We start from the raw sequence: 14,362 nt of genomic DNA on the forward strand, positions 1-14,362 counted from the left end.
CCGCAATGCCACCGCACATGGGAACGATCTTCCATCACTGGACGCCTAGAATTTGCGTCTTATTAACTAGCAGTGGCCTTCGGGAGGGAGGCAGAGCATCGGTGCGCTTCTAGTCTGGGCGAACTGGCATGTGGCCCTTGGAGAAGTTAACTGTTAGATGCTCTTCCAGCCCCTTCTCAAAGCACAGTGAACTCCTGTTTAAATGCCCAGAGCAATACAGGCCCTGTGGACCCTGAGAGCATGAGAGAAGAGCACTGGGAAATGGGCCACTGATCTGGAGGGACAGGGTGCCTGTGCACGTGGAAAGGAGCCGGGGGGCTTCATGCACGAGTGGGCGGGCCTTTTGCCACCCCACTCCAAGACCTGGGCATCTGGAAGGGCTCCTAAGTACCTTCACGGGAGGAACCTTCTCAGCCCTCAAGTTCAAGGTCTTTGAGGATGGCTGCTGCCTCTAAGATGAGAAGAGACTGCGGAGAGAGGGCCCTCGTCCCCCTTGCTGTCCAGAGCACTCACCTGCCAGCCCAGGTCCTGGAAGCTCACGTAGAGCTCGTGCTTCCTGCAGGCTGTTTTCAGGTCACTGCTGTTGTAATCTGTTGGAGATCGGAAGATGCAACAGTTAACTGATTCATTCTTCGCTTACAAACTTCCCCGGACAGTTAACCACGGGCCAGCTGTGCACAAGGCCCCCGCTAGACACAGCTGGGGCGCCCACAGTTCTGCAGCCTCCTCCCAGCTGCTCGGGTGTTTGACTTACTCCGTCTCGTCCACTCTGGGGTCACTGCCGGGCACACTGGCACACAACACGTCATCACTGGCCTGAATGGACTCCTTTCAAGCAACATGTTTGTCGTGATCCCCTGTTGGACCAAGATGCCCCAAACACCCCGGGGCCCTGACTTGGAGGACATCGTATTCACAGGCAACACACACCAGGCAGGTTCCGCTCGCTTTCTAAAACCGGGACTGTCCTGAAGCTGCGCAGGGGCCGGGAGGACAGCTGCTGGGCCAGGAGAGCCTCCTGAAGGGGGCACCCTGGAGCCAGGCCTGCCCGGGAGGGCCGGGAGTGGGGACGGAGTGGGGCTGAAGTGCGCGCACCTGCTCTGTGTGTCAGGACCTGCTAGCCTGGCTTCATTAACCGACCGCTGGCAGGAGGACAAGGGTGCCCTGACTCATCTAGGCCAGACGGAGCGGCTTCTGTGTGACGCGCCCCCTGCGAGGTGCCACGGGAAACACGAGGATCCGTTAGGCAAGGCTTCTGGCCTCCAGCAACTCGGGGAACGGACGGGGTGCCGTGAGACGTGCGGAGCTCACGCCAGTACAAAACAGAATCTGAACGCCATGCGCAGGGGCTGGAGAGAAACCCCACCGGGAGTTCAGAGAAGGGACAGTTAAAGAGGGAGAGAGAGAGGAAGAGAGAGCAGTTCTGGTGGAATGAAGTTAAGGACACGTGAAGAGCTACCCAAACCATGGAATTTCCTGTGTGATAATCCAGCTCCTAGTGGGGCCCCGGAGAGCTCAGGATGGGGCTGCTCACCAGAAAGACCACCACGTGATCAGAGGTTGGGACGCGGGCCAGCCTGACCTCCAGGGAAGGGGGGAGGACTGGAGATGGAGTTCAAGTCGTGAGGCCCACGTGACAACTCTGGACACGGGGCTCGGGGGAGCCTGGGGTTGTTGGGTGAGCATGTCCGTGCGCGGGGAGAGCGGCCCGCCGGGTCCTCTGGGGAGAGGGCTGCCCCTCCTCTGTGTCCTTTCTAATCCAGCTGGAGTCCCAAGTGGGGCACTTTCCTGCGTCCTGTGAGTTGCTCCAGTGAATCAGACCCGGGAGGGGGCGTTGCGGGAACCCCTGAATCTCACTGAGTGGGACAGAACCGCAGGTGGCATCCGCAGGGGGCCAAGCCGTTGACCTGGTGGCATCTGTGCTCCCCCCAGGCCGTCAGGATCGGGACGGAACTGGGCTGTAGGACCCCCAGTGGGCGTCGGGACGCAGGCAGGGACAGTTGCTGCTTCTGCCGGACGGACGGAACCGAGGGGGCGTGGGGAAGGGCCTGGCCGACCCCCCGCCGTCTCCGCAGTCTGGCCCTCGCTTCCCTTGGGCAGAAGAGATTCTCAGGCGAGCGGGGCCGGGATGAGAAGGGCAGGGGCCCCATCACGCCACAGGCGGGGCCGGGCAGCCACCAGGGAGGCGGCTGCACCTGAATCCCTGCGGCCCCAGCTCAGCCCAAGCCCCAGGGGTCCAGGCAGCCGGCCTGCTGTCCTTTCCAGCCCCAAGAGAGGAGGAGAGAGGAACAAAGGGGAGACTGGAGAGGGGAAGAAGCAGGAAAGAGACAGAGTCAGGGCGGCCTAAGAAACCAGGGGGCAGGGGAGGAGCATGAAGGCTTCTGCAGACAGCCACCCGGGGCTGACCGCCTCCCCTGCCCCAGGCCACACCAGCTGCAGGCCCCAGGCTTGGCCAGGAAAACACCAGGACAGCAGGAGCACAGAGCACGCTGTCCGCACAGCCCGGCTCTTCTGAGCCCAGGCTGCAGAGTCTTCCCAGAGGAAGCTTGTTTTTTAGAGGGAACAATTCGCTGCTCTCATTTCCCTTCCCTCCTAGAATGACAAGGGCAAGGGCAAAGGGCAGCTGTTAAAATGGCACCCCTGTCTGCACTGGGCTGGCCGCTCCTCCCCCGTCTCCGGCCTGATCCGCCCAGCTTATCCCAAAGGAATCTCCGGCTCCCACGTACCCCACAGAATCAACGGGGCCTTAAGAACCTGCTGGAGGAAGCCCAGCTCCTGTGCCACTGACACTGTGGGACCCCGGGACCACACTGGGATTTTGATTTCTGGTGTCAATAATCTCGTAAAGTGTTGGGCGGGGGGCAGGAGTGGGGGGACAGCTTGCTTTTCAGAGGCTCAATTTTGTTTACAACCGGACGGTTAGCATGAAAGGAAGGCAACAGTGAAGTCCTGTTCTTTTGTGGCTGCAGGATTTCAAGGTCTCATACAGCTCCATTTAATCTGAGCGGGGCTTTGATCTCAGCCTTGGTCTTGATTATAAAAGAATATGGAGCTAAGTATCTTGAAAACAGAGGCTCTCCTTAAAGACAGCCCCGAGACGCCCTGCTTCACGCACCTCTGTCCCTTCCCAGAGGGCCCCTGGCCCCCAGTGCCCTCTCGGGAGTTTTGGTGAATTATCCGGGCATCCTGCAGCACCTGTTCACGCCTCATTATTCAGCATTACCGGCCATTAGCACATTCATTAGGGGTGAGCTAGGGATGGAGTAGAAGGTCAGGTTCTAGTTGGCTTCACTCCTTGATAACTTTTATCCTAAAGGGGCGGAACTTGGACCAATTGTAACTTTCCAATCACTCATGCCCTGACTGTCCTCCACAGCTGTGGAGAACTAAGTTCTGATTTCATTTAGAAAGCCCTGGACGAGCCTCTCCCTCTTGACCGAGACATCTGGGAGCCAAGCTCCAGGCCCTAAAATTTGAATTTAAGATCAAAATGACACATTAAAATTCGCAACGCCTTTGAAGAACTATAAACGGCTAAGTCACAGCCCTGACCCGTGTCCATTCTTCCCAAGCGTTGGGTGTCCATGGTGGATGAGCCCTCTCATCTCTGGCATGTCAACCCACGGGAGCAAGTGCTGAGCTAGAGGGGACACCTGCCAGGGACCAAAAGGCCAAGCAAACATTGCTCTGGGAGAATGAGACCCCCTAGGCCGTGCACTGAAATTCCCTGAAATCTACAGCAAAGCATGTCATAGTCGTAATAAAGTACCCACATCACTGCTCTGCAAGTGATGAGTTCTGGTCACCTTTCCTGCGCTGGAAGCATACTGAATGGTCCCAACTGGAAAGTTCAAGGGATAGAAGATATGAACCAGCAACGCGAAGGTCAACAGTGTATTTACATGTACCAGAGCCACCTTTTCTCCCAGGACCCTTAAGGATACATGTTTGGGGACTTACCTGGTGGCGCAGAGGTTAAGATGCAGGGGATATGGGTTCAAGCCCTGGTCCGGGAAGATCCCACATGCCACGGAGCAACTAAGCCCGTGCGCCACAACTACCGAGCCTGCGCTCTACAGCCCGCGAGCCACAACTACTGAGCCCGCTTGCCTAGAGCCCGTGCTCCGCAACAAGAGAAGCCACGGCCACGAGAAGCCCACGCACCGCAACAAAGAGTAGCCCCTGCTCGCCGCAACTAGAGAAGGCCCGTGGGCAGCAACAGAGACCCAACGCAGCCAAAAATAACAAATAAATAAAATTTTAAGAAAAGGATTCATGTTTGGGTGGGTTAGAAAGAGACAGAGGGGAAATTAAGAGATGCTCACAGGTAGCATTTGAATCGATGAAGAGCTCATTCCAAAGAAGAGAGAGGGTCTTGAGAAGCCGCTGGTTCAGAGACAGTTGGCGGGGCTGAGTGATGGCAACATGAACGTCAAGGGTGAACGAGGCCCAAAGGTCAGTGAATCCAATCTGACATGAATTGTTCAAAGTGGCAGAAACTGTTTCAAAACTATTCATCTGCCAAAACAAAGGGCAATTCTCAGTCACGGTGCTGGCAGCCAGCTGGTGGACACGGCAGAAAACCTCCGCCTCGCCAGCTGAACTGAAATCACATTCACTACCCCACACCCCAAAGATGTCTTGGAAAGATCTTGGAAAATGAGCTAGAACAGAATCTAGAATCACCACATGGAACCACCCTCAAGGCCATTTGTTCACAACCCTTGTAATGGGTCGGTCAGGTGGTGTCAGTCCCCCAGGAGACAAAATCATGGACGCTGAGAGAAAGATACTATGAAAGAGGATGACTGGCAGCGGGTAGAACGAGACCACCCAGTGAGAGCTCGGGGCAGTGGGCTGGCTGGTAGCCTGGGGGCCGAAAAGAATGGCCAGAGACGCTAGAATCCCCAGTGGGCCGCACAGCACGGCTTGGACCAGGACTAGTAAAACACGTGTCAAACGATGAACAATATGGTCCAGACGATATCCAAGCCCACTGGAGAAGTGCGACACGGCCAACATCCAACATCCACTCAGAGCAGACAGCGACAGAGAAGCCAGGGCAGGTCAAACCCATCCAGGGAGACTTCGGTCCAAACCCACTGCTTGGTGCATGTGTTTGGGAAGTCCAGCTTGAAGGCCAAGGACAGGTGTGAGAGCAGATTTTGGTGGGCAGGGGAAGAGAGGGCGGGCTCCCGGCCTCTCCCTCGTTGGGGACGGGTCCCGCCGTCTCCGGCCTCGGCAGCTCAGTTCCAAAAGCAGCCACGTGTTTCCCTGCCATGTTTCACCCTGATGACAGGCAACTGGACGGATGATGCTAACTTCTCTACCCAGAGGCAGGACGGTCTCTGGTGGGCGGCTGCTGGTGTTTGTTTCGGTGGAGAAGTATGAATTCCCTGGGAGCAGCACACTGTGGAAGACGGGGGGCAGCAGAGGCCAAGCCATCTCTTCCTTCAACCTCCCGAAAGATTTACAAGGGGCAAGTCCCACCTGGAGTCACACCCGAGACCACAGCTTTTTGTCTCGGCAGCATCTACCTGGTTCACGAAGACCCAGCAACGTCTGGCCCCACCGTAGCCCGGAAAGAAAGCGCAAACCGATGGTCCATTCCCCTGGAGAGCAGGCCATCTTTCTGGAAACACCTTCTCCAAGAGCAATCCCCTCTGCACCTCCATTCCCATTAATGGCAAGAATAAGGAAGGAGGAAGGGGCCAAACCGATAAAGCACTTCAGTGAGCCTAACCTGGGCCATTTCTTGGACCAGCTTGCGAGAGTCTTTGAAGATAGTGGGAGGGAAGGAGGACCCTCCGCAGTAACACTTTCTTGGGGGTCTGGGCCTTTAAGCAGGTGAGGCCAGGCCCATTTGTTACGAACTCTTAGCCTCGGTGCTGCTGAAAGGAACAAAGCATGTTTGAAAGTACAGGGGCTGGGGGGGGTGGGAAGACCAAGAAAAAGCAGATGTACTTGCCTCTTCTTACAAATTAGACCACCTTTACTATTCGTATTTAATTTAAACTCATCAAACTGAAAACAAAATGCCGAAAGGCATTTGGAAGAGAATAATTCAGTGATGCCACGAAAACCCAAATCAGAGATGACATGTTTTCTCGATTAAAAAAGACATTTATGTGTGTACTGGTGGGGGAGGGGATGTGGAGTAAATCAAGTGAGATTTTCATTTTAAAAAGCAATCGAGGGCTTCCCCGGTGGCGCAGTGGTTGAGAGTCCGCCTGCCGATGCAGGGGACACGGGTTCGTGCCCCGGTCCGGGAAGATCCCACATGCCGCGGAGCGGCTGGGCCCGTGAGCCATGGCCACTGAGCCTGCGCGTCCGGAGCCTGTGCTCCGCAACGGGGGAGGCCGCAACAGCGAGAGGCCCGCGTACCGCAAAAAAAAAAAAAATTAAAAAAAAGCAATCAACACCTCAAGAGCCGCCTTCAGGCCTGAGGTCCCGGTACCAAACTGACCACAGTTCATTAGATGCCACTGGCCAGCTGCACCGCCGCGCCCCGAGGACAGCACTGCGGTGATTACTGTTCAGCAGGCTTCCTGCCAAGCGAATAAAGGCAAGCAATCATTTCTTCTTCTTCTTTAAACCCCAACCCTGACTGTTTCTAGCGGTAAACACAGGAACACCCATGCTGGGCGAAGCCTCCAAGAAACACCAGGAGGAGAAGCAGCAAAATGTCACATCACACCGGGTGGTACAAGTTCCACATCCAGGTTACTGGTAACAGAAACCGCTGAGTCAGAACCCAAAATGAAGACACTGTTTCCCAAAGGAAAACGGGGTGCTTCGGAAAGTTCCAAGAACTCTTGCCGGCCACGGAAGATGACACTGTTAAACAGTCACCTGGAAGAATGAACGCATCTTCCAGAAGTATTTTACATCCCTTCAGAGGAGCCTAACATACACCCTGAGACCTTCCCGTGCTTGGAGGCAACTCATCTTTGAGCCAGAGCAATGCTTCTCATTTAATTCCAGCAAAGCCACCGAGGATCAATCATGCCCACTTAACAGCTGGGTGAACTGACGCTGCAGTGGATTAGGTTTGTCCAAAGTCACAGAGTAGTAATGAGGGAGGCGAGATCTCCAACTGCAAGTCCTACAGCAAATCTTCAACTTCGTGCTTGATTTCTGGGCTATTTAAAGGAAAAGGAAACCCAGAACTCGAAAGCACCAACTCTAGAGTAAGATGCACCTTGGTTTTTTTTTTTTTCCGGTACGCCGGCCTCTCACTGTTGTGGCCTCTCCCATTGTGGAGCACAGGCTCCAGACACACAAGCCCAGCGGCTATGGCTCACGGACCCAGCCACTCCACGGCATGTGGGATCCTCCCAGACCGGGGCACGAACCCGCGTCCCCTGCATCGGCAGGCGAACTCTCAACCACTGCGCCACCAGGGAAGCCCCTGCACCTTGGTTTGAATTCAATACTGACTAACTCTGTGAGCTGGGTGTCAGGAGGGAACGCCTGCTACCCGCCCCTCCCGCCCACCGTGTTCTGATGAGTGGGCTTCCGTGCCTCTTCCCCAAAAGGCAGGCGTGGGAGGGAGCATTTCGGAAAGACCTCTGAATTGACACTCGGGCAGTGGGAGCTGTTTCCTCTCTCCTGCCCTTTGACCCTGCCTGTTCAGGGCAGGAGGGGGCTGACTCCATCCCCTACCCTCCAGGGGGTGAGCACCTGGGCCCAACCTGGCTGTCTGAAGCTACCACGAAAGAGATCTCTCGTTCTGAAGCTGAGGTTGCCTTCCTGACCACCGCATCCAGACAGGCTTTCTGAGAATGCCACCAACAGAGGAAACTAGGAAAACAGAGATTCCCAATATCATCTGAGCCCACGGATCTAACCACGTCTAAAGGTAGAACCCTGAACTTGCCAATCAAATGCACCAGCGAAATCCATCAGAGAGGGCTGTTGGAGCTGACTGGCTATACCACTTCCAGCCAAGAGCACCGACGAACACCAACCCGCCTTACACGGATGTACCAAGTTTGCAAGTCACGGTTTCCCCGGCGTAACGCAACTAGGAGAAAAGCTAGACGCTCTAAGGCTCGGCACGGGCATGAAAAGAGGTGGAGAGACCTGACCAAACAAAAGGACGCTTTTCTGGAAAAACAGACTCTGAGGCTGTCTGCAGCCTGAGACAACCTCGGGGTAACAAGTGTTCCCCTCTGACGGCCTAGGGACCCGTCTAGATTATCGGGGGCTGCCCAGGCACCTGCAGAAGCCGTGCAGCATCTGAAAGCCTTGGCGGGTCCTGTGTCCTCACGGACGCCCCAGAGCCCACAGGTCCTGCAAAGACGGGGTCGCCCAACCCACCTGAGGCGCTGGAGGCCCGCGACACGTCCTGGGCCGGGGCGGAGCGGTTGCGGCTCTGCTGTCGCCGCCGGCCGGCGGCCGAGCGGGTGCTGCGCACGTGGACCTCGCTGGCCTTGAAGAAGGCCACCATGAAGGGCTGCTTGTCGTAGGGGCCGTCCCTGCCCACCAGGCCGGCGGCTCGGGGGCTGATGTCGAGCCCTGGAAGGCAAATCAAAGCAGGAGGGTGGTGGGACCCCCAGCCCCCCAGTTGTGCTGTTCTCGCCCCGGCCTGTGCATCCTTCTTCCCGATCACGTGCCTCCCACCGGCGAGGCAGCTTCACAGGCCCCATGTGCCGGGCCCGCGGGCCGCAGCGGGGATGCACAGGTGCGGGAAGGGCGCCCACTGACCCACGCGGTGTCGGCGCTTGGACCTGCTCCCGCCTTCCTCTCTCTCTCGACGCGCCCCGGCCTCTGCCTGGGCGCTGCCCTCCGCGGGTCCTCTCGGACCCAGGACCATCTCACCGTCTCCAAGTCCTTGCCAGGAGGCTTGCGGGGGGAGGCCTCGCTGGTCCACAGTGGCTCTGAGGGGACAGGAAGCCTAGCCATCCTGGAGCCCAGGGCCCACCCGGAAACCACGGCTCTGCCACGCCTGCCGCGAAGGAGACCAAGGCCGACGGCCCTCGGCCCGAGCTTGGCCAACTCACCGTCCCGCGTGACCACACCCAGCTGCAGCCCCATGTTGTGCTGCGGGGTCAGGACCCACAGGTTGCTGGTGGCCGTGATGTCAAATTCCAGCCAGCCTTCTTCCGAGGCCCACACGGCGCGGGTGTCCAACAGAAACAGGTCAGAGTCTCTGAAAGAGGGAAAAGGTGGCAGGATGAAGGGCGCAGGGCCCCCAGCTCATCCCCACTCCGTCCTGCCCGGCGTCAGACGACAGATGCCACCGTCGGGTCAGGGACGGCGACCAGCCGTGGCCCCGGCTGGTGTGACATCACACAGGACACACCCGCAACGCAATCTGCCGGGGTGCCGCACGGACAGCAGCTGTCTGCTGACATAGGGGCGCCCCTCGGTGTCACCAAAAGCCTCACGACAGCTGCTCAGGCCACATCTTTTTTAGAATTAAGGGAAATTCAAAATAAATAAATAAACAGTCCTATTGTTGCATGCTTTGCAGCTAATGAACTCTAAACAGAGAGGCAGTGGAGGGGGCAGTGAGGAAGAGGGTTAAGAAAATATTAAAATCAGGATCAATAAAGATGAGCATTTACTAAGCTGTACTTTGCTAATTTTTTTAAAAGCTCAGAACCCGACAATCCTCACGTCAGTTTCTGTGAAAGGAGAAGCCAGGATTCACATCCTATTTCTGAGTAATCATCAATTCCTTTCTGTTAATTAAGGCCTCCGCATGGCCTACGGTGAGAGCCGCGTCCTTCCCCATGTGGACGGTGGGTTTCAAGTCTGTCCCAGCCCCGCTGTGAGCCATGCTGGGGCCCTTTGAGGCAAACTCACCGAGCCCGTTCCTTCCACTGGGCTCCACAGGGACTACTTTTACTTTTTTTTTTTTTTTTTTTAACAGTTTCCAGCTGATATAACTCTAGTGTGGGAAGATGGGGTGAGGGACCCACATGCCATGACAAGGCAGCGTGTAGGACGGTCACCTTGGTGTGTCGCGAGGACACAGTCTGAGTTGATGTCCCAGAGACACTGGCACGAAATGGCCTGGAATTCCCACGACAGGGAAGGGGTAGGTTTTAGCCATGGAAAGAGTCAAGTCCCCTGGTGCTGGAAATATTTTGCTGCAAGAGCTTACAGAACAGAAAAACGACTAGAATTCAATACTAAATTTAAGATGACCATCACAATACTAACAGTGTACATTTATTTATTTTATAAATTTATTTATGTATTTATTTTTGGCTGCATTGGATCTTCGTTGCTATGCGTGGGCTTTCTCTAGTTGTGGCGAGCGGGGGCTACTCTTCGTTAAGGTGTGTAGGCTTCTCATTGCAGTGGCTTCTCTTGTTGCACAGCACGGGCTCTAGGCGTATGGACTTCAGTAGTTGTGGCACATGGGCTCAGTAGTTGTGGCGCTCGGGCTTAGTTGCTCTGCAGCATGTGGAATCTTCCCGGACCAGGGCTCGAACCCGTGTCCCCTGCACTGGCAGGCGGATTCTTAACCACTGCACCACCAGGGAGGTCCTAACAGTGTACATTTAAATAGGTCATAAAGCACTTGCATCTACTTTGCTTCAACCATCCTGAAAACTAGGTAGAATATCATTACCCCATTTTACAGCTGGGGAAACTGAGACTCAGGTGTGAGTTTATGGACACATGACCAGTAATTGCAAGAACAATCTGGTGAAAAGAAAATAAGTGGATTCAGAGTTTTCCACAATGACTTCCTGCCTTTTGAGATTATTATGAAAGACAACCTGTGACAAATGAATACAATGTATCTCTAGTCCATCAAACGTTTGGGAGGCCAGTGAAACATCTGAGTTAAAAATGTTAGACTTCTCAGAGGGGAAACAATTTTTCCTGTTTACATGGCTCGAGTTAGAAGGCAATGCTATTGTCATCTTTTCCAAGTTCCAAGCAGTAGGTGTGCCTACACGTCGTTTACTCAGCTGGTGGACAGAGTCTGCAGGGGGCACATCACCACCTGCCTTCTATAAAGCACCCCCCCCTCCCCGCATGTGTCACACACCCTGCTGAGAAATTACCCCCCCCCATCACTGAGGTGGCTGTGGGCAGGCAGACGGGGGGTGTTCGTGGAAAGCAGCAAGAGGGGGTGGCGGGTCCAAAGCTTTGAAGTGAAGATGTAAAAAGACATCAATGCTGTTCTGAAAGGTTGGAGAAGACCTTCATCCAGAAATAACACAGACACTATGAACGGCAATGTGGGAAAAGTCACCCTAGTCCCAAAGGATGCACAAGACATGTTCTTGTCAGAGGGTCAGCTTCTAGAATGAAGACGCGGTGAGAGTGTCAGGGCGTGAGGCTGCCCCCGAGCTGAAGAGGGTCCGTGTGGGGTTAGAGCCGAGGGCCACTGGTCACTAAGAGCTTCCATGCACATGTTTTCAGGACTTGTAACAAGGATGCAGAGAAATACAGCCCAAGATATGGGCGTGGCATAGCTGGTAGAAAGAGCTAGAATGAGCTTTTATATTTAAAAAGAATTAATGATGAAGGAACGGGGGAGTCTGTTAGCAGAGAAAGTGGGGTGATGGGACAGAGGCCATCATCCAAAAATGGGAGAGAGAAGCAGAGAAAAAGGAAAAGAGGAGAAGGGCGTGACTTAAAGAGGGAAGGGGAAGAACGCATAACCATGATGGGGAAGAAATGAAGTCCACAGGGTGCGTGGGGTTTGGTGGACACGGGAGCCCGAGTCTCTACCCTGACTCTGCTCCAGAGTCCCACTGGGGTCCCCAGGAATTGGTGATGCTTCTGGGCCACACCTCGCTGACTGTCCAGTGAGGACAGCGCCGGTCCTCACAGCTTAGGAGACCCGTGCATCCACACACGCAGGGTCGCAGCTGAGCCTGGAGACGGGAAGAGCTCCGGGGCTCAGGGCACTGGGGCGAATCAAATTCAGCCACTTAAACCTGGGATGCTCAGGTCCCTTAGAAGGGAAGTGATGGAGAGCATGGGCTTGAAATAGCTGGGCTCAATGGCTGGAGGAACAGCAAATATTTCCCGTGTGCTTTCACCAAGCGGGGCCTCGAGAAGAGCTCCCGCCGCTCCAAGGGAAGCCCGGGGAACGCAGGTCCTATTACGTGTCTCTTCTAGAGCTGAGGGCGTGCAGCCTGGAGAGGGTAAGGGTGTGAAGGCCACACAGGTGTTAAGTGGGGTAACTACAGCTTCAAACTGGAGCTCAGGCTTCAAAAGCAGAGTCAAGAAAAGTATAGGCAGGCAAATATCACATGAGATCACTTATTTGTTGAATCCTAAAAAATCATACAAATGAACTTACTTACAAATAAGAGACTCACAGATATAGAGAACAATCATGGTTACTAAAGGGGAAAGTGGGGGAGGGATAAATTGGGAATTGGGGATTAACAGATACATACAACTGTATATAAAATAGATAAACAGGGCTTCCCTGGTGGCACAGTGGTTGAGAGTCCGCCTGCCGATGCAGGGGACACAGGTTCGTGCCCCGGTCCGGGAGGATCCCACATGCCGCGGAGCGGCTGGGCCTGTGAGCCATGGCCGCTGAACCTGCGCGTCCGGAGCCTGTGCTCCGCAACGGGAGAGGCCGCAACAGTGAGAGGCCCGCGTACCGCAAAAAAAAAAAAAAAAAAAAAAAAGATAAACAACAAGGACCTACTGTATAGCACAGGGAACTATATTCACCATCTTGTAATAACCTATCATGGAAAGAAATTTGAAAAAAGTATGTGTGTGTGTGTGTGTGTGTGTACACACACAGAACTGAATCACTTTGGCGTATACCTGAAACTAACAAAATATAGTAAATCAACTCTAGTTCAATAAAAATTTTTTTCTGAAGTACAGGGCAGAGGTAGTAATTACCCAAACAAGGGCTTGGAATAATAAAGTCAGAGCTTAAAATCCCCTGCACATCAATGCCAATGGCGGCTGGATACAGAAAACACGTCCAGATGCTCAGGGCTGGTACAGGATGAGAAATCATGAGTGACTTCTCATGTCAGGGTCAGTGTCGGAGGGGTGAAAGGTCGCGCAGGAAGTAAAGGTTGAGATGCCTAACGCCTGCTGCTGGGACTCCAGTGGCTCCCGGTCTCACCCTCCTCCTTTTCCCAGGCACAAAGCCCTCTGTCTAGACTGAAAACACCACTGACACACACTCAGAAAGGGTGAGGAACTTTCAAAAAGAATGACAGCTTTGAGGAGGGACTTCACTGGCTCAATGCTTCCAGTAACTCAGGTATTTAAGAGACACTATTTATGGCAAGTCACTAAAATGGGTCTGGTGTGACCCACATCTATTTACTTTTCTTCAGTGACACGTGACCTTCTCAGTCCACGCACTCTGTCAAAGTGTTGCCTCAAACAAGACGCTCCTGACTTTGCTACGCAAACAGCAGGGGCTCCCTTCTAAACCCCACTCCAGTGGCATCGAGGTCTTCTTTAGGCGAGAAGTACAATTTTCAAATAGAATGAAAGTCAAAAATCAATGAAAATTAGACAGTAAGGCAAGGATTTTTACTTTTTTCTTATGTAATGTATCGTATATAGAGGATTTACGTCTGAACTTTTACCAACTAAAAAGATAGAAAGAAATAGGGTATTTGAAAACAAAGCATTACAAATCAGAGTAAACTGCTATACACACACACACACGGATTTGAGTAACAAGGGTGAATAAACATTATTATTATATAATCAGCCAAGCTCTCATTGATTTTATGGCACTTGAACTTACCCAATGTGCACCTCTAGGATGAGCATTAAAAGTTCATATATCAAACGCACTTCCACTCTGTAAGGGATACTTCATCTTCAATAAACCAGTACAAATCACTTTGCTGTCAGGATATTAACACAGCTTTGCCCTCACATGGTGTTTACCGTGTAAACATATGTAGGACTTCTCCTACATATGTTAGCTTCTCACGACCACCCGAAGAGGCAAACAAAATACTATTCACACCACCACAGGTTTACAGAGCAGGAAACTGAGGCACATATGGGTTAAGCAACTTGGTCACACTCACTCAGCTGGATGTGAACCCAGGCAACTTGGCTCTTGACCATCATAGCAGAGGTTCTCAAGGTCAGCCTGCATCAGAATCCCCTGGAGGCCTTGTTAACACACAGACTGTTAGAGTTTCTGAGGCGGGGCCTTGCAAACTCGCACTTCTAACAGATTCCCGGGCTTCCCTGGTGGCGCAGTGGTTGAGAGTCCGCATGCAGGGGACTCTCAGGGTTCATGCCCTGGTCCGGGAAGATCCCACATGCCGCGGGGCGGCTGGGCCCGTGAGCCGTGGCTGCTGGGCCTGCGCGTCCTGAGCCTGTGCTCCGCAACGGGAGAGGCCACAGCAGTGACAGGCCCACGTACCGCAAAAAC

General features: G+C 54.0%; 1 protein-coding gene across 1 annotated transcript in view; it reads right to left on the minus strand.

Moving 5' to 3' along the window:
- The window catches only part of BMP6 (bone morphogenetic protein 6), a 146,048-nt gene that overhangs the window by 1,972 nt on the left and 129,714 nt on the right, over window positions 1–14,362 (minus strand). Inside the window, exons 3-5 of the mRNA XM_032649728.1 lie at window positions 9,006–9,154; window positions 8,323–8,520; window positions 514–590 (exon numbers count right to left, since the gene is read on the minus strand). Coding sequence (XP_032505619.1) covers window positions 514–590; window positions 8,323–8,520; window positions 9,006–9,154 — 424 coding nt within the window. The remainder of the gene's footprint in view (window positions 1–513; window positions 591–8,322; window positions 8,521–9,005; window positions 9,155–14,362) is intronic.

The sequence above is a fragment of the Phocoena sinus genome, chromosome 11, assembly GCF_008692025.1.
Source record: "Phocoena sinus isolate mPhoSin1 chromosome 11, mPhoSin1.pri, whole genome shotgun sequence".
Classification (NCBI taxonomy): domain Eukaryota; kingdom Metazoa; phylum Chordata; class Mammalia; order Artiodactyla; family Phocoenidae; genus Phocoena; species Phocoena sinus.